This window comes from Pan paniscus, chromosome 20 (genome assembly GCF_029289425.2).
Source record: "Pan paniscus chromosome 20, NHGRI_mPanPan1-v2.0_pri, whole genome shotgun sequence".
Taxonomy (NCBI): Eukaryota; Metazoa; Chordata; class Mammalia; order Primates; family Hominidae; genus Pan; species Pan paniscus.
In genome coordinates this window covers 11,595,573-11,614,048 of record NC_073269.2, presented here as the reverse complement: position 1 = coordinate 11,614,048, position 18,476 = coordinate 11,595,573, and the positions used below count along the sequence as shown (strand labels likewise).

Below are 18,476 nucleotides of genomic sequence, written 5' to 3'. Positions count from 1 at the left end.
ATCACAACTCACTACAGCCTTGATCTCCTGGGCTCAAGTGGTCCTCCCACTTCAGCCTCCTAAGTAGATGGGACTACAGGCAGGCATCGCCATGCCTCACAATGCTTATTTTTCATTTTTTGTAGAGATAAGGTCTTCCTATGTTGTCCAAGTTGGTTCTAGACTACTGAGCTCAAGCGATCCTCCCACCTCTGCTTCCCAAAATGCTGGGATTACAGGCATAAACCACCATGCCTGGCCCTATACAGCTTTAATAGATGTTTGCATATAGTTTTCCAAAGTGGTTATTCCAATTTAAACTCCCACTATCCTTACAGGAAAGACTGGTCCCTCCATAATCTAGTCAGCACTTGGTGTTTCTGTGTTTTTCCCTGTAGCTAAGTTGATATCTATATAATAGTATCTTATTGTAATTTTTATTTTTTTAGCATTTCCCTGAAGCTAAAAGGGTTAAACATTTGCTCAAATTTTGCTGGTCATTTAGGCCGGGCGCGGTAGCTCATGCCTGTAATCTCAGCAATTTGGGAGGCCAAGGCGGGTGGATCACTTGAGGTCAGGCGTTCAAGACCAGCCTGGGCAACATGGTAAAACCCTGTGTCTACTTAAAATACAAAAATTAGCTGGACGTGGTGGTGGGAGCCTGTAATCCCACCTACTCAGGAGGCTGAGGCAGGAGAATCGCTTGAACCCAGAAGGCAGAGTTGCGCTGAGCCAAGATCGTGCCACTGCACTCCAGCCTGGGTGACAGAACAAGACTCCACCTGAAAATTAATGATAATAATAATAATAATAATAATTTTTTACGGTCACTTGTTTATATTCTTTTGTGTAGGGTCCATTCAAGTTTTTCACCCAGTTTCAAGTGTGTTTTCATTATTTTTCTGTTTGTTTGACATTATTCTTTTTTTTTTAAATATTAAAATTTTTTTTTATATATACTCTGGCTTGATGTACTTTCCTGGGGGTACAGAATCAAAACCTCTTCCCCCACTCCGGTTTTCCACGCTTTCTCTCTTACTGATGTATTTGAATGAATAGTTGCTCTTAATGTATCTTAATATGGTTCAAATTTGAATTTGCTCCTTTCTATTTAGAGTTTCATTGTATCAAGAAGGAAGATTGTCTCCTCATTGACTGTGAAGCTGTTCTTCTACCTAGTTTTTAATTAAAGCTATATACTGTGTTTTATACTTAGAACTGAAACTAAGAGTATAAGAAATTAGGCCAGGCACGGTGGCTCACGCCTGTACTCCTAGCACTTTTAGAGGCCAAGGCAGGTGAATCACTTGAGGTCAGTAGTTCGAGACCACCCTGGCCAACATGGTGAAACCCCGTCTCCACAAAAAATACAAAAATAAGCTGGGTGTGGTGGCATGTGCCTATAGTCCCAGCTACTTGGGAAGCTGAAGCAGGAGAATCATTGAACCCAGGAGGCAGAGGTTGCAGTGAGCTGAGATCCCACCACTGCTCTCCAGCCTGGGTGACAGAGTGAGACCCCATCTCCAAAGAAAAGAGAGAAAAGAAAGAAAGAAAGAAAGAGAAAGAAAGAAAGAAAGGAAGGAAGGAAGGAAGGAAGGAAGGAAGGAAAGAAGGAAAATTAAAATGAGACTGAACCTAGAAAAAAGGTAGATTAGCAAAGTGGAACAAGGTTCAAGAGCAAATATTCCCACCAAAGCATGAACAACATTGGAAAATTCAGAGACAAGTGGGATGTGATTAAAAGAAGAGTAGAGAGAACTTGGACAAGAATGGATATCAGAAGTGAAGGAGACATATGCACCTTCCAAACCAATGAAAGACATCAACCCACAGATGCAATTGACTCCACACCCTCTAGGCAAAGGAAATACACAGGAAGCAATAATGAGCTACACTGTGGCCTACAAACCAACCACAACGAGAAAGAGTTTAGAGAATGTGGAAACCAAAGAAGCAAGGAAAAGCCTGACAGCTGACATCTCAACACAGGTAAAATGAGATAGACATCAGTGGGGCACCATTTCTAATATGCTGAAAGAAATTTGTCAAACCAGACACCCGTACCTCACAGCAATATTGCCCCCAAATAAAGATGCCTAAATAAAAGTGTAAAGGAAAAGAATTAGTTGTTAGCAGCATTGCATTAGAAAAAAAATACTAGAAAGAATTCTCAAGTCCACAGGGAAATAATCCCAGATTGAATGCTAGAAATGCAGAAAGGAATAAAGATGAATGCACAAGATAATCTGTAGGTAAATATTAGTGCATATTGCTTTATGAAGCAATACTAGAAATGTCTCCTGGAGAGTAAAATATGTGTAGAAATAACATGCATGAGAATGGTAATACAAAAGTCAGAAACAGCTAAAAAGAGAATTAAAAGTGTTCTAAAGTATTCGCATTTTGTGGGAGGGGTTAAAGTAATTAACTGTATCAGAGTATAGGATTTAATTATTAGCATAACTACACAGATTTGTATGGCTGTAACTAGCAAGTTCATGGAGATAACAATAAAATAATAAACATATTTGATTCAAAGTCAGTCAAGTAAAGGCAAAAGGAACGTGAGTCAGTTAAGTCAAAACCTAGGAAAAATGAGATGATTGAAACAATTTCAAATTTACTGGTAATTATATTAAATGTAAATGCACAAAATAGAACTTTTTTTTTTTTTTTTTTGAGATGGAGTCTCACTCTGTCGCCCATGCTGAGCTGCAGTGGTGCGATCTCCGCTCACCGCAACCTCTGCCTCCCAGGTTCAAGCGATTATCCTGCCTCAGCCTCCCGAGTAGCTGGGATTACAGGTGCATGCCACCACACCAGGGTAAGTTTTGTATTTTTAGTAGAAATGGGGTTTCACCATGTTGGCCAGGCTGGTCTCGACATCTTGACCTCAGGTGATCTACCTGCCTTGGTCTCCCAAAGTGCTGGGATTATAGGCGTAAGCCACCTCTCCCGGCCAAAGTAGTAATTTCTTTGCAACAACTGTGTGATATATTCTATAGGATTGTGAATAAAAGTTTTGGGCTTTCTTTTCTTAAAGAACATTTAAATGGTCTTTAGTTTTTGTTATTAAATCAAATATTACGTGAACATTTATGTACATAGACAATTCCATTCCTATTTCTATAGAAAGTATTCAAAGATGTTTGGAAAACTGGGAGAAAAAGGGAAACATATCTAAAATGCTGATATTAACTGTAAATACCACCCCGCCACACACACACACACGTATTAAATTCTTTCTCTACTCACACTCTGTGTAGGTAACACCACATTGGTTTCTGTATACAGATTTAGAAATGCCTCAAATCCAATGGGCGGAGACAGGGTGTTCCCTGTGGATTATCCACTGATTGCATTATCACTCGCTTTCTCTATAAAAAGGGGAACCAGATGCAGAAGTCACTGCATTTTCCGGCAAGCCAAGGGTTGTCTGCATCTCAAGAGTGGGGTCAGCAAGAGAAACTCTACGGCTATGGGAGTGCCTGCGTTCACCTCTTTTCCGAGCCCACCTGTTCTGGTGAGTACGGGATTTTTATTGATTACAGGAATGTCCATATGTGTCCTTTTTCTTTCTGTAAGACAGCTTTACAGTTAGCAGTGGGTTGTTCTTAAAACTGGATGTTGTGGAAAGTTATACCTCGGGTGTTAATATTTGTTGAATAATGTTCATAGTATTCTCATTTTTGCCTATGAAACTGTATGGGGATAATAGTTTTGATTTTTTTTTAAAAAATCCAACATCACTAGGAAAGGGAAGAAGTATTATTTGGCCTTGCAGTCTTCAAATTGTCTCCCTCTCTGGAAAGCTCCTGAACCAGAAATTGCTTGGTCCGTTTTTTTAAAAAAACAAAAAACAAAAAAATTTAGTTCTCTGGTAAAATTTCACGATGAGTTGCTTATTCCCTAAACTCACTGTCACGATTCATTGTAGTGAATTTCTTTTCTGTTTCTCTGTTTCTCCTCCTTCCGTCCCTCTCTGTCACTCCCTTCTTCTTCATCATGGAACTTACTTATATCTGATATTCCACCAGAAATTTGTTTTTAGTGCGTTTATAATGTCTTCCTTCTCACCAAGATGAAAATCTACAGAGTGGTGATTTATGAAGTTTACTTCTGGATCAGGGGTTCTACTGCACAGCTTGGCACATCATAAGTGCCCTGTAACTAAGGGGACTAAATAATTTTCCCTCCAAAGGGGAACATCTTGGGTCAGTATTAATCTTCATGCCAGGGGTACTGTAAGGGGTAGTATTAAACTTTATGCCAGGACAACAAAAAATGAAATGAGAAGGACAGAAACGAAGGCTTTAAAATGGAAAGTGCACTGATGAGGTTTGTGGGGGAAACAGCTTTATGAGACTAGAGTCTTCCAATTGAGTTAGAGCAAGAAAGGACGTCAAATCTTAGGAGGCGCTTGATCATCTTTCTCAGTATGTCATCAAAAGATTCTCTCCTGGTATAACTCTAGTTAATTGAGCTTCTTAGAAACAGAAGGCAAACATGGTGTTTCTGAGGTTTTTCTTCATGAGCAGGAGGTGTTCAGGTGAAGGTGGGATCTGGGTGTGGCAGTGAGTATTTAAGGTGGCGAGTGCACGATTTCTTTGGAAACCAGAGAGTCAAGGAGCTATGAAAATGATGTTGTGTCCTGAAGCACAGCAGAAAGAGATACAGAGAAGCGTGAGGTCTTGGTGAACAGGGAAGTCTGGGATCCCGGTGTCCTGTTGGGGATGGGTTAGGAGGCACCAGCATCTGTGTAGCTGACAGTGGCAGGGAAGAGAAGAGAGGGGTGTCCTCTGAGGAGGATGAGGAGGGACAAGGTCTGGAACTGACCCTGGGTCATGACCTTGAGCATTTAGTCCTGGACTCGCATCAGCCCGATGAGGTCCCAGGACCCAGTGTCAATACCTGGAGCTCCTGCCAGCAGCATCAGGGTCACACGGAGAAATGCAGACTCTAGGGTCCACCCCAGACTTACTTGGCTTCAGGTCCACATATCTGACTTTAGCAAACCCTGAGGATGTACACTGCCATCTGAGACACATTTCCCCAGAAAGAGAGGCTGGTGGGAAGATTCCACTGAGCTGAGAGAAGCCCCCCACAGCTGATCTTCTCCTGTCTCCATTTGGTTGAAATTTCACATTTTCTTTTCTTTTGAAAGGGGAAGCTCAAAAGAAACATGATGCCCTGGGCTTTACAGAAGAAACGAGAAATCCACATGGCCAAGGCCCATCGGAGAAGAGCTGCGAGGTCTGCTCTCCCCATGAGACTCACCAGCTGCATCTTCCAGAGGCCGGTGACGAGGATCAGGTCTCATCCTGACAACCAGGTCAGACGCAGAAAAGGGGATGAGCACCTGGAGAAGCCGCAGCAACTCTGCGCCTACCGGAGACTGCAGGCCCTGCAGCCCTGCAGCAGCCAAGGAGAAGGTTCAAGTCCACTGCATTTGGAGAGCGTCTTAAGTATCCTTGCAGCGGGGACGGCCAGTGAATCTCTGGACAGAGCTGGTGCTGAGCGTGTCCACAGCCCGCTTGAGCCCACCCCTGGGCAGTTTCCAGCTGTGGCAGGGGGGCCAACCCCAGGAATGGGTTGTCAGCTCCCACCGCCCCTCTCTGGCCAATTGGTGACTCCTGCAGATATCCGGAGACAGGCCAGGAGGGTGAAGAAAGCCAGGGAGAGACTGGCCAAGGCCTTGCAGGCAGACAGGCTGGCCAGGCAGGCAGAAATGCTGACATGTAGATGAAGCGCAGTCCTGGGCTTTCGGTCCCTTTCTTTTAATGCCCATCCTCATTCCTACTCTGAATTGTCACACTTTTCCCTTCCCCCCCAGTTCTTTAATAAAAGTATTTGAAAGGCAACAGGTGTAAGGAGTGGATGGTTTTGTGGTGAGAAATTGGGTTTTATGGGATGAGGAAGGAGACCTTTACATGTCACTGTACATCTCAGTTTCTGTTTACCATGATTTTAATTAATTGGGTTTTTTTTGTTTGTTTGTTTGTTTTGAGACGGAGTCTTGCTCTGTTGCCCAGGCTGGAGTGCAATGACATGGTCTCGGCTCACTGCAACCTCCACCTCCCAGGTTGAAGCAATTCTCCTGCCTCAGCCTTCCAAGTTCCAAGTAGCTGGGATTACAGGCGCCTGCCACCACATCCGGCTATTGTTTGTATTTTTTTTAGTAGAGACGAGGTATCACCATGTCGGCCAGGCTGGTCTCAAACTCCCGACCTCAGGTGATCCACCTGCCTCAGCCTCCCAAAGTGCTGGGATTACAGGCATGAGCCACCGCGCCCAGCCACGCCCAGCTAATTTTTGTATTCTTGGTAGAGTCAGGGTTTCATCATGTTGGCCAGGCTGGTCTTGTCCTGACCTCAAGTGATCTGCCCACCTCAGCCTCCCAAACAGAATTTATTGTTATTATTATTTTGAAGAACTCCAAGTCCTGCCAGGGCAGGGTGGTTTACACCTGTTATCCCAGCACTTTGGGAGGCCGAGGCGGACAGATCGTTTGAGGTCAGGAGTTTGTGACCAGCCTGGCCAACTTGGTGAAACCCCATCTCTACTAAAAACACAAAAATTAGGCCGGGTGTGGTGGCTCACGCCTGTAATCCTAGCACTTTAGGAGGCCGTGGTGGTTGGATCACTTGAGGTCAGGAGTTTAAGACCAGCCTGGCCAACATGGTGAAACCTCATCTCTACTAAAAATACAAAAATTCGCTGGGCGTGGTGGCGGGTGCCTGTAATCCCAGCTACTCAGGAGGCTGAGGCAGGATAATTGCTTGAACCCGGGGGGGCAGAGGTTGCAGTGAGCCGAGATCGCACCAGTGCACTCCAGCCTGCACGACAGAGCAAGACTCTGTTTCGAAAAAAAAAAAAATGCAAAAGTTAGCTAGGCTTGGTGGTGGGCACCTGTAATAACAGTGACTCGAGAGGCTGAGGCAGGAGAATTGCTTGAATCCGGGAGGCGGAATTTGCAGTGAGCTGAGATCACACCACTGCACTCCAGCCTGGGTGACAGAGCCAGATTGTACCTCAAAAAAAAAAAAAAAAAAGAACTCTAAGTCCTTCATTTCTAAGTCAAGAAGAGGACATTTCTGTCATTTCAGGGGGTCTCAGATTTTGCAGCTCATTTGAATTTCACAGTAAAATTTAAAAGGACTGGTGTCTGGATCCCAGGCAGGATCATTTGCATCCGTATAATGGAGTTTGCTGAGGTGCTGAGGGAGACATCAGTACCTTGAAATTGCCCTACATGATTAAATCTGTAAGCTAATTGTGTCTTTTTTTTTTTTTTTTTTTAATTTGAGACGGAGTCTCACTCTGTCGCCCAGGCTGGAGTGCAGTGGCGCGATCTCAGCTCACTGCAAGTTCTGTCTCGTGGGTTCACGCCATTCTCCTGCCTCAGCCTCCTGAGTAGCTGGAACTACAGGCCCCCACCATCACGCCCAGCTAATTTTTTTTGTATTTTTTAGTAGAGACGGGGTTTCACAGTGTGAGCCAGGACGGTCTCAGCTCCTGACCTCATGATCCTCCTGCTTTGGCCTCCCAAAGTGCTGGGATTACAGGCGTGAGCCACCGCACCCGGCCCCAATTGTGTCTTAAACTTCCTAGTCCCAGGTCCAAATTGGCAAAATAGCCAGTATTTCTCTGCATCCCCAAAAATCAAACCAGGAGGATTTACGCAAGGAAAAGATTGTGAAAAATCATAAGAAAAAACTGAGTAGTCACTGCAGAGACCCAGGCTGCAGAAATTGTATTTTTTTATCTGTTTATCTATCAGGTGTTGGGTGTTTGTTTGTTTTGAGACAAATTCTCACTCTCGCCCCGGCTGGAGTGCAGTGGCGTGATCTCAGATCACTGCAACCTCCACCTCCCAGGTTCAAGGGATTCATGTACCTCAGCCTCCCAAGTAGCTGAGATTACAGGTGCCCACCACCATGCCTGGCTAATTTTTGCATTTTTAGTAGAAACAGGGTTTCATCATGTTGGCCAGGCTGGCCTCGAACTCCTGGCCTCAACCAATTCACCTTTCTCGGCCTGTCAAAGTGCTGCGATTAGAGGCGCGAGCCACTGCACCCAGGTGTGTGGGGTTTTTTTTTGTTTTTTTGTTTTGTATTGTTTTGTTTTGAGACAGAGTCTCGCTCTGTCACTCAGGCTGGAGTGCAGGGGCGCTATCTCAGCTCACTGCAAGCTCCACCTCCCAGGTTCATGCCATTCTCCTGCCTCCGCCTCCCAAGTAGCTGGGACTACAGGTGCCCACCACCATACCCGCTATTTTTTGTATTTTTAGTAGAGACAGGGTTTCACCGTGTTACCCAGGATGGTCTTGATCTCCTGACCTCGTTATCCACCTGCCTTGGCCTCCCAAAGTGCTGGGATTACAGGCATGAGCCACTACGCCCGGCCTGTGTTGTTTTTAATTGTATGTATTTAAGGCATACATGATGTTTTGATGCACGTATATGTAGCGAAATGATTACTACAATGAAGCAAAGGAACATATCTGTCTCCTGATGTAATTACCTTTGTGTACGTGTGTGTAGAAAGAGTAGCTGAAATCTACTCTTTCGGCAAATTCCCAGTATACAAGGCGGTATTCCTGAGGTTGCTTTTATGGGATGGAAGTTTGCTACAGATTGGCCATAAGTGGAAGTTTATATCTCAGTCTCTTTTCCTCAATTGTTATTGGCATAGAACTTACATAGAGCAAAGTGCAAAAAATCAGACACGTACATCTTCATGAACTTTCACAAACTGAACGCACTCATGCCCAGCACTGAAATCAATGAATAGAATAGCGGATTCATCCCCAGGTGCCTTTTCCCGCCACCTCATCCTGCCTCCCACGAAGGCACCCTCTGTTGTAACAGCACCTAGGATTAGTTTGGCTGGTTTTTGTTTCACGTGTAGGGAACCACATGGTATGCACTGTCTTGGGTTTGGATTAACCTCAGCTTTGAGAGATCAAGGCTTAAGGTTGTGCCGGTTGTCATTTGTGAGCTCTGATTGCTGTGAGAAGATCCGATGGGTGCAGATGCCCCAGTATTTATTCATTCTCCTGCTGTTCATTGGCTGGTTTCTGACAAGAGCTATTATGACTGCAGGTTCTGTGCCCCTCAGAACATGAAATTGGTGGGCACGCATGTACAATGTTGAGATAAATGCTGTGTGCAAGGGAAGAGGGTAGACGTTTATACGGCTTTTGGGGTTTGTTTGAGACGGAGTATCGATCTGTTGCCCAGGCTGGAGTGTAGTGGCGCGATCTCGGCTCACTGCAACCCTCGCCTCCCAGGTTCAAGCGATTCTCCCGCCTCAGCCTCCCAACTAGCTGGGATTACAGGCATCCACCATCAGGCCTAGCTAATTTTTGTATTTTTGTGGAGATGGTGTTTCACCATGTTTGCCTGGCTGGTCTTGAATTCCTGATCTCAGGTGATCTGCCTGCCTCGGCCTCCCAAAGTGCTGGGATTACAAGCTTGAGCCACCGCCTGTTTGTTCTTTTGAGACAGTCTCTCTCTCACCCAGGCTGGAGTGCACTGGCGCAATCTTGTCTCACCGCAACCTCCACCTCTGGGTTCAAGCAATTCTCCTGCATCAGCCTCCCGAGTAGCTGAGACTACAGGCGTACGCCACCATGCCTGGCTAATTCTTTTGTATTTTCAATAGAGAGGAGGTTTCACCATGTTGGCCAGGCTGGTCTCAAACTCCTGACCTCAAGTAATCCGTGCGCTTCAGCCTCCTGAAGTGCTGGGATTACAGGTGTAAGCCACTGTGCCCAGCCTACAGCTTTTGTTTTTGAGACAGGGTCTTGCTCTGTCACCCAGGCTGGAGTGCAGTAGCTCAATCACAACTCACTACAGCCTTGATCTCCTGGGCTCAAGTGGTCCTCCCACTTCAGCCTCCTAAGTAGATGGGACTACAGGTAGGCATCGCCATGCCTCACAATGCTTATTTTTCATTTTTTGTAGAGATAAGGTCTTCCTATGTTGTCCAAGTTGGTTCTAGACTACTGAGCTCAAGCGATCCTCCCACCTCTGCTTCCCAAAATGCTGGGATTACAGGCATAAACCACCATGCCTGGCCCTATACAGCTTTAATAGATGTTTGCATATAGTTTTCCAAAGTGGTTATTCCAATTTAAACTCCCACTATCCTTACAGGAAAGACTGGTCCCTCCATAATCTAGTCAGCACTTGGTGTTTCTGTGTTTTTCCCTTTAGCTAAGTTGATATCTATATAATAGTATCTTATTGTAATTTTTATTTTTTTAGCATTTCCCTGAAGCTAAAAGGGTTAAACATTTGCTCAAATTTTGCTGGTCATTTAGGCCGGGCGCGGTAGCTCGTGCCTATAATCTCAGCAATTTGGGAGGCCAAGGCGGGTGGATCACTTGAGGTCAGGCGTTCAAGACCAGCCTGGGCAACATGGTAAAACCCTGTGTCTACTTAAAATACAAAAATTAGCTGGACGTGGTGGTGGGAGCCTGTAATCCCACCTACTCAGGAGGCTGAGGCAGGAGAATCGCTTGAACCCAGAAGGCAGAGTTGCGCTGAGCCAAGATCGTGCCACTGCACTCCAGCCTGGGTGACAGAACAAGACTCCACCTGAAAATTAATGATAATAATAATAATAATAATAATTTTTTACGGTCACTTGTTTATATTCTTTTGTGTAGGGTCCATTCAAGTTTTTCACCCAGTTTCAAGTGTGTTTTCATTATTTTTCTGTTTGTTTGACATTATTCTTTTTTTTTTAAATATTAAAAATTTTTTTTTATATATACTCTGGCTTGATGTACTTTCCTGGGGTTACAGAATCAAAACCTCTTCCCCCACTCCGGTTTTCCACGCTTTCTCTCTTACTGATGTATTTGAATGAATAGTTGCTCTTAATGTATCTTAATATGGTTCAAATTTGAATTTGCTCCTTTCTATTTAGAGTTTCATTGTATCAAGAAGGAAGATTGTCTCCTCATTGACTGTGAAGCTGTTCTTCTACCTAGTTTTTAATTAAAGCTATATACTGTGTTTTATACTTAGAACTGAAACTAAGAGTATAAGAAATTAGGCCAGGCACGGTGGCTCACGCCTGTAATCCTAGCACTTTGAGAGGCCAAGGCAGGTGCATCACTTGAGGTCAGTAGTTCGAGACCACCCTGGCCAACATGGTGAAACCCCGTCTCCACAAAAAATACAAAAATAAGCTGGGTGTGGTGGCATGTGCCTATAGTCCCAGCTACTTGGGAGGCTGAAGCAGGAGAATCATTGAACCCAGGAGGCAGAAGTTGCAGTGAGCTGAGATCCCACCACTGCTCTCCAGCCTGGGTGACAGAGTGAGACCCCATCTCCAAAGAAAAGAGAGAAAAGAAAGAAAGAAAGAAAGAGAAAGACAGAAAGGAAGGAAGGAAGGAAGGAAGGAAGGAAAATTAAAATGAGACTGAACCTAGAAAAAAGGTAGATTAGCAAAGTGGAACAAGGTTCAAGAGCAAATATTCCCACCAAAGCATGAACAACATTGGAAAATTCAGAGACAAGTGGGATGTGATTAAAAGAAGAGTAGAGAGAACTTGGACAAGAATGGATATCAGAAGTGAAGGAGACATATGCACCTTCCAAACCAATGAAAGACATCAACCCACAGATGCAATTGACTCCACACCCTCTAGGCAAAGGAAATACACAGGAAGCAATAATGAGCTACACTGTGGCCTACAAACCAACCACAACGAGAAAGAGTTTAGAGAATGTGGAAACCAAAGAAGCAAGGAAAAGCCTGACAGCTGACATCTCAACACAGGTAAAATGAGATAGACATCAGTGGGGCACCATTTCTAATATGCTGAAAGAAATTTGTCAAACCAGACACCCGTACCTGACAGCAATATTGCCCCCAAATAAAGATGCCTAAATAAAAGTGTAAAGGAAAAGAATTAGTTGTTAGCAGCATTGCATTAGAAAAAAAATACTAGAATGAATTCTCAAGTCCACAGGGAAGTAATCCCAGATTGAATGCTAGAAATGCAGAAAGGAATAAAGATGAATGCACAAGATAATCTGTAGGTTAATATTAGTGCATATTGCTTTATGAAGCAATACTAGAAATGTCTCCTGGAGAGTAACATATGTGTAGAAATAATATGCATGAGAATGGTAATACAAAAGTCAGAAACAGCTAAAAAGAGAATTAAAAGTGTTCTAAAGTATTCGCATTTTGTGGGAGGGGTTAAAGTAATTAATTGTATCAGAGTATAGGATTTAATTATTAGCATAACTACACAGATTTGTATGGCTGTAACTAGCAAGTTCATGGAGATAACAATAAAATAATAAACATATTTGATTCAAAGTCAGTCAAGTAAAGGCAAAAGGAACGTGAGTCAGTTAAGTCAAAACCTAGGAAAAATGAGATGATTGAAACAATTTCAAATTTACTGGTAATTATATTAAATGTAAATGCACAAAATAGAACTTTTTTTTTTTTTTTTTTTGAGATGGAGTCTCACTCTGTCGCCCATGCTGAGCTGCAGTGGTGCGATCTCCGCTCACCCCAACTTCTGCCTCCCAGGTTCAAGCGATTATCCTGCCTCAGCCTCCCGAGTAGCTGGGATTACAGGTGCATGCCACCACACCAGGGTAAGTTTTGTATTTTTAGTAGAAATGGGGTTTCACCATGTTGGCCAGGCTGGTCTCGACATCTTGACCTCAGGTGATCTACCTGCCTTGGTCTCCCAAAGTGCTGGGATTATAGGCGTAAGCCACCTCTCCCGGCCAAAGTAGTAATTTCTTTGCAACAACTGTGTGATATATTCTATAGGATTGTGAATAAAAGTTTTGGGCTTTCTTTTCTTAAAGAACATTGAAATGGTCTTTAGTTTTTGTTATTAAATCAAATATTACGTGAACATTGATGTACATAGACAATTCCATTCCTATTTCTATAGAAAGTATTCAAAGATGTTTGGAAAACTGGGAGAAAAAGGGAAACATATCTAAAATGCTGATATTAACTGTAAATACCACCCCGCCACACACACACACACGTATTAAATTCTTTCTCTACTCACACTCTGTGTAGGTAACACCACATTGGTTTCTGTATACAGATTTAGAAATGCCTCAAATCCAATGGGCGGAGACAGGGTGTTCCCTGTGGATTATCCACTGATTGCATTATCACTCGCTTTCTCTATAAAAAGGGGAACCAGATGCAGAAGTCACTGCATTTTCCGGCAAGCCAAGGGTTGTCTGCATCTCAAGAGTGGGGTCAGCAAGAGAAACTCTACGGCTATGGGAGTGCCTGCGTTCACCTCTTTTCCGAGCCCACCTGTTCTGGTGAGTACGGGATTTTTATTGATTACAGGAATGTCCATATGTGTCCTTTTTCTTTCTGTAAGACAGCTTTACAGTTAGCAGTGGGTTGTTCTTAAAACTGGATGTTGTGGAAAGTTATACCTCGGGTGTTAATATTTGTTGAATAATGTTCATAGTATTCTCATTTTTGCCTATGAAACTGTATGGGGATAATAGTTTTGATTTTTTTTTAAAAAATCCAACATCACTAGGAAAGGGAAGAAGTATTATTTGGCCTTGCAGTCTTCAAATTGTCTCCCTCTCTGGAAAGCTCCTGAACCAGAAGTTGCTTGGTCCGTTTTTTTAGAAAAACAAAAAACAAAAAAAATTAGTTCTCTGGTAAAATTTCATGATGAGTTGCTTATTCCCTAAACTCACTGTCACGATTCATTGTAGTGAATTTCTTTTCTGTTTCTCTGTTTCTCCTCCTTCCGTCCCTCTCTGTCACTCCCTTCTTCTTCATCATGGAACTTACTTATATCTGATATTCCACTAGAAATTTGTTTTTAGTGCGTTTATTATGTCTTCCTTCTCACCAAGATGAAAATCAACAGAGTGGTGATTTATGAAGTTTACTTCTGGATCAGGGGTTCTACTGCACAGCTTGGCACATCATAAGTGCCCTGTAACTAAGGGGACTAAATAATTTTCCCTCCGAAGGGGAACATCTTGGGTCAGTATTAATCTTTATGCCAGGGGTACTGTAAGGGGTAGTATTAATCTTTATGCCAGGACAACAAAAAATGAAATGAGAAGGACAGAAACGAAGGCTTTAAAATGGAAAGTGCACTGATGAGGTTTGTGGGGGAAACAGCTTTATGAGACTAGAGTCTTCCAATTGAGTTAGAGCAAGAAAGGACGTCAAATCTTAGGAGGCGCTTGATCATCTTTCTCAGTATGTCATCAAAAGATTCTCTCCTGGTATAACTCTAGTTAATTGAGCTTCTTAGAAACAGAAGGCAAACATGGTGTTTCTGAGGTTTTTCTTCATGAGCAGGAGGTGTTCAGGTGAAGGTGGGATCTGGGTGTGGCAGTGAGTATTTAAGGTGGCGAGTGCACGATTTCTTTGGAAACCAGAGAGTCAAGGAGCTATGAAAATGATGTTGTGTCCTGAAGCACAGCAGAAAGAGATACAGAGAAGCGTGAGGTCTTGGTGAACAGGGAAGTCTGGGATCCCGGTGTCCTGTTGGGGATGGGTTAGGAGGCACCAGCATCTGTGTAGCTGACAGTGGCAGGGAAGAGAAGAGAGGGGTGACCTCTGAGGAGGATGAGGAGGGACAAGGTCTGGAACTGACCCTGGGTCATGACCTTGAGCATTTAGTCCTGGACTCGCATCAACCCGATGAGGTCCCAGGACCCAGTGTCAATACCTGGAGCTCCTGCCAGCAGCATCAGGGTCACACGGAGAAATGCAGACTCTAGGGTCCACCCCAGACTTACTTGGCTTCAGGTCCACATATCTGACTTTAGCAAACCCTGAGGATGTACACTGCCATTTGAGACACATTTCCCCAGAAAGAGAGGCTGGTGGGAAGATTCCACTGAGCTGAGAGAAGCCCCCCACAGCTGATCTTCTCCTGTCTCCATTTGGTTGAAATTTCACATTTTCTTTTCTTTTGAAAGGGGAAGCTCAAAAGAAACATGATGCCCTGGGCTTTACAGAAGAAACGAGAAATCCACATGGCCAAGGCCCATCGGAGACGAGCTGCGAGGTCTGCTCTCCCCATGAGACTCACCAGCTGCATCTTCCAGAGGCCGGTGACGAGGATCAGGTCTCATCCTGACAACCAGGTCAGACGCAGAAAAGGGGATGAGCACCTGGAGAAGCCGCAGCAACTCTGCGCCTACCGGAGACTGCACGCCCTGCAGCCCTGCAGCAGCCAAGGAGAAGGTTCAAGTCCACTGCATTTGGAGAGCGTCTTAAGTATCCTTGCAGCGGGGACGGCCAGTGAATCTCTGGACAGAGCTGGTGCTGAGCGTGTCCACAGCCCGCTTGAGCCCACCCCTGGGCAGTTTCCAGCTGTGGCAGGGGGGCCAACCCCAGGAATGGGTTGTCAGCTCCCACCGCCCCTCTCTGGCCAATTGGTGACTCCTGCAGATATCCGGAGACAGGCCAGGAGGGTGAAGAAAGCCAGGGAGAGACTGGCCAAGGCCTTGCAGGCAGACAGGCTGGCCAGGCAGGCAGAAATGCTGACATGTAGATGAAGCGCAGTCCCGGGCTTTCGGTCCCTTTCTTTTAATGCCCATCCTCATTCCTACTCTGAATTGTCACCCTTTTCCCTTCCCCACCAGTTCTTTAATAAAAGTATTTGAAAGGCAACAGGTGTAAGGAGTGGATGGTTTTGTGGTGAGAAATTGGGTTTTATGGGATGAGGAAGGAGACCTTTACATGTCACTGTACATCTCAGTTTCTGTTTACCATGATTTTAATTAATTGGGTTTTTTTTGTTTGTTTGTTTGTTTTGAGACGGAGTCTTGCTCTGTTGCCCAGGCTGGAGTGCAATGACATGATCTCGGCTCACTGCAACCTCCACCTCCCAGGTTCAAGCAATTCTCCTGCCTCAGCCTTCCAAGTTCCAAGTAGCTGGGATTACAGGCGCCTGCCACCACATCCGGCTATTGTTTGTATTTTTTTTAGTAGAGACGAGGTATCACCATGTCGGCCAGGCTGGTCTCAAACTCCCGACCTCAGGTGATCCACCTGCCTCAGCCTCCCAAAGTGCTGGGATTACAGGCATGAGCCACCGCGCCCAGCCACGCCCAGCTAATTTTTGTATTCTTGGTAGAGTCAGGGTTTCATCATGTTGGCCAGGCTGGTCTTGTCCTGACCTCAAGTGATCTGCCCACCTCAGCCTCCCAAACAGAATTTATTGTTATTATTATTTTGAAGAACTCCAAGTCCTGCCAGGGCAGGGTGGTTTACACCTGTTATCCCAGCACTTTGGGAGGCCGAGGCGGACAGATCGTTTGAGGTCAGGAGTTTGTGACCAGCCTGGCCAACTTGGTGAAACCCCATCTCTACTAAAAACACAAAAATTAGGCCGGGTGTGGTGGCTCACGCCTGTAATCCTAGCACTTTAGGAGGCCGTGGTGGTTGGATCACTTGAGGTCAGGAGTTTAAGACCAGCCTGGCCAACATGGTGAAACCTCATCTCTACTAAAAATACAAAAATTCGCTGGGCGTGGTGGCGGGTGCCTGTAATCCCAGCTACTCAGGAGGCTGAGGCAGGATAATTGCTTGAACCCGGGGGGGCAGAGGTTGCAGTGAGCCGAGATCGCACCAGTGCACTCCAGCCTGCACGACAGAGCAAGACTCTGTTTCGAAAAAAAAAAAAATACAAAAGTTAGCTAGGCTTGGTGGTGGGCACCTGTAATAACAGTGACTCGAGAGGCTGAGGCAGGAGAATTGCTTGAATCCGGGAGGCGGAATTTGCAGTGAGCTGAGATCACACCACTGCACTCCAGCCTGGGTGACAGAGCCAGATTCTAACTCAGAAAAAAAAAAAAAAAGAACTCTAAGTCCTTCATTTCTAAGTCAAGAAGAGGACATTTCTGTCATTTCAGGGGGTCTCAGATTTTGCAGCTCATTTGAATTTCACAGTAAAATTTAAAAGGACTGGTGTCTGGATCCCAGGCAGGATCATTTGCATCCGTATAATGGAGTTTGCTGAGGTGCTGAGGGAGACATCAGTACCTTGAAATTGCCCTACATGATTAAATCTGTAAGCTAATTGTGTCTTTTTTTTTTTTTTTTTTTAATTTGAGACGGAGTCTCACTCTGTCGCCCAGGCTGGAGTGCAGTGGCGCGATCTCAGCTCACTGCAAGTTCTGTCTCCTGGGTTCACGCCATTCTCCTGCCTCAGCCTCCCGAGTAGCTGGAACTACAGGCCCCCACCATCACGCCCAGCTAATTTTTTTTGTATTTTTTAGTAGAGACGGGGTTTCACAGTGTGAGCCAGGACGGTCTCAGCTCCTGACTTCATGATCCTCCTGCTTTGGCCTCCCAAAGTGCTGGGATTACAGGCGTGAGCCACCGCACCCGGCCCTAATTGTGTCTTAAACTTCCTAGTCCCAGGTCCAAATTGGCAAAATAGCCAGTATTTCTCTGCATCCCCAAAAATCAAACCAGGAGGATTTACGCAAGGAAAAGATTGTGAAAAATCATAAGAAAAAACTGAGTAGTCACTGCAGAGACCAAGGCTGCAGAAATTGTATTTTTTTATCTGTTTATCTATCAGGTGTTGGGTGTTTGTTTGTTTTGAGACAAATTCTCACTCTCGCCCCGGCTGGAGTGCAGTGGCGTGATCTCAGATCACTGCAACCTCCACCTCCCAGGTTCAAGGGATTCATGTACCTCAGCCTCCCAAGTAGCTGAGATTACAGGTGCCCACCACCATGCCTGGCTAATTTTTGCATTTTTAGTAGAAACAGGGTTTCATCATGTTGGCCAGGCTGGCCTCGAACTCCTGGCCTCAACCAATTCACCTTTCTCGGCCTGTCAAAGTGCTGCGATTAGAGGCGCGAGCCACTGCACCCAGGTGTGTGGGGGTTTTTTTTTGTTTTTTTGTTTTGTATTGTTTTGTTTTGAGACAGCGTCTCGCTCTGTCACTCAGGCTGGAGTGCAGGGGCGCTATCTCAGCTCACTGCAAGCTCCACCTCCCAGGTTCATGCCATTCTCCTGCCTCTGCCTCCCAAGTAGCTGGGACTACAGGTGCCCACCACCATACCCGCTATTTTTTGTATTTTTAGTAGAGACAGGGTTTCACCGTGTTACCCAGGATGGTCTTGATCTCCTGACCTCGTTATCCACCTGCCTTGGCCTCCCAAAGTGCTGGGATTACAGGCATGAGCCACTACGCCCGGCCTGTGTTGTTTTAAATTGTATGTATTTAAGGCATACATGATGTTTTGATGCACGTATATGTAGCGAAATGATTACTACAATGAAGCAAAGGAACATATCTGTCTCCTGATATAATTACCTTTGTGTACGTGTGTGTAGAAAGAGTAGCTGAAATCTACTCTTTCGGCAAATTCCCAGTATACAAGGCGGTATTCCTGAGGTTGCTTTTATGGGATGGAAGTTTGCTACAGATTGGCCATAAGTGGAAGTTTATATCTCAGTCTCTTTTCCTCAATTGTTATTGG

General features: G+C 44.8%; 2 protein-coding genes across 2 annotated transcripts; both read left to right on the top strand.

Moving 5' to 3' along the window:
- The first annotated feature begins 1,863 nt into the window (after positions 1–1,863).
- Positions 1,864–9,571, top strand: LOC129394688 (putative methyl-CpG-binding domain protein 3-like 3). Its single transcript, XM_063600703.1, has 2 exons — positions 1,864–1,968; positions 5,144–9,571. The coding sequence occupies exons 1-2, from the start codon at positions 1,864–1,866 to the stop codon at positions 5,723–5,725; spliced, it is 687 nt and encodes a 228-aa protein (XP_063456773.1). The 3' UTR covers positions 5,726–9,571.
- A 5,385-nt stretch (positions 9,572–14,956) lies between these two features.
- LOC134729618 (putative methyl-CpG-binding domain protein 3-like 3) lies at positions 14,957–18,186 on the top strand. Its single transcript, XM_063600104.1, has one exon. The coding sequence runs from the start codon at positions 14,970–14,972 to the stop codon at positions 15,531–15,533; it is 564 nt and encodes a 187-aa protein (XP_063456174.1). The 5' UTR covers positions 14,957–14,969; the 3' UTR covers positions 15,534–18,186.
- Positions 18,187–18,476: the final 290 nt, after the last annotated feature.

What these genes read in the sequence shown, in the direction of transcription:
- LOC129394688 (XM_063600703.1), top strand. Translation starts at nt 1,864, where the DNA reads ATGAGCTACACTGTGGCCTACAAACCAACCACAACGAGAAAGAGTTTA. An exon ending in CAGCTGACATCTCAACACAG is followed by an intron (nt 1,969 to 5,143) that starts GTAAAATGAGAT and finishes TTCTTTTGAAAG; the next exon opens with GGGAAGCTCAAAAGAAACAT.
- LOC134729618 (XM_063600104.1), top strand. Translation starts at nt 14,970, where the DNA reads ATGATGCCCTGGGCTTTACAGAAGAAACGAGAAATCCACATGGCCAAG.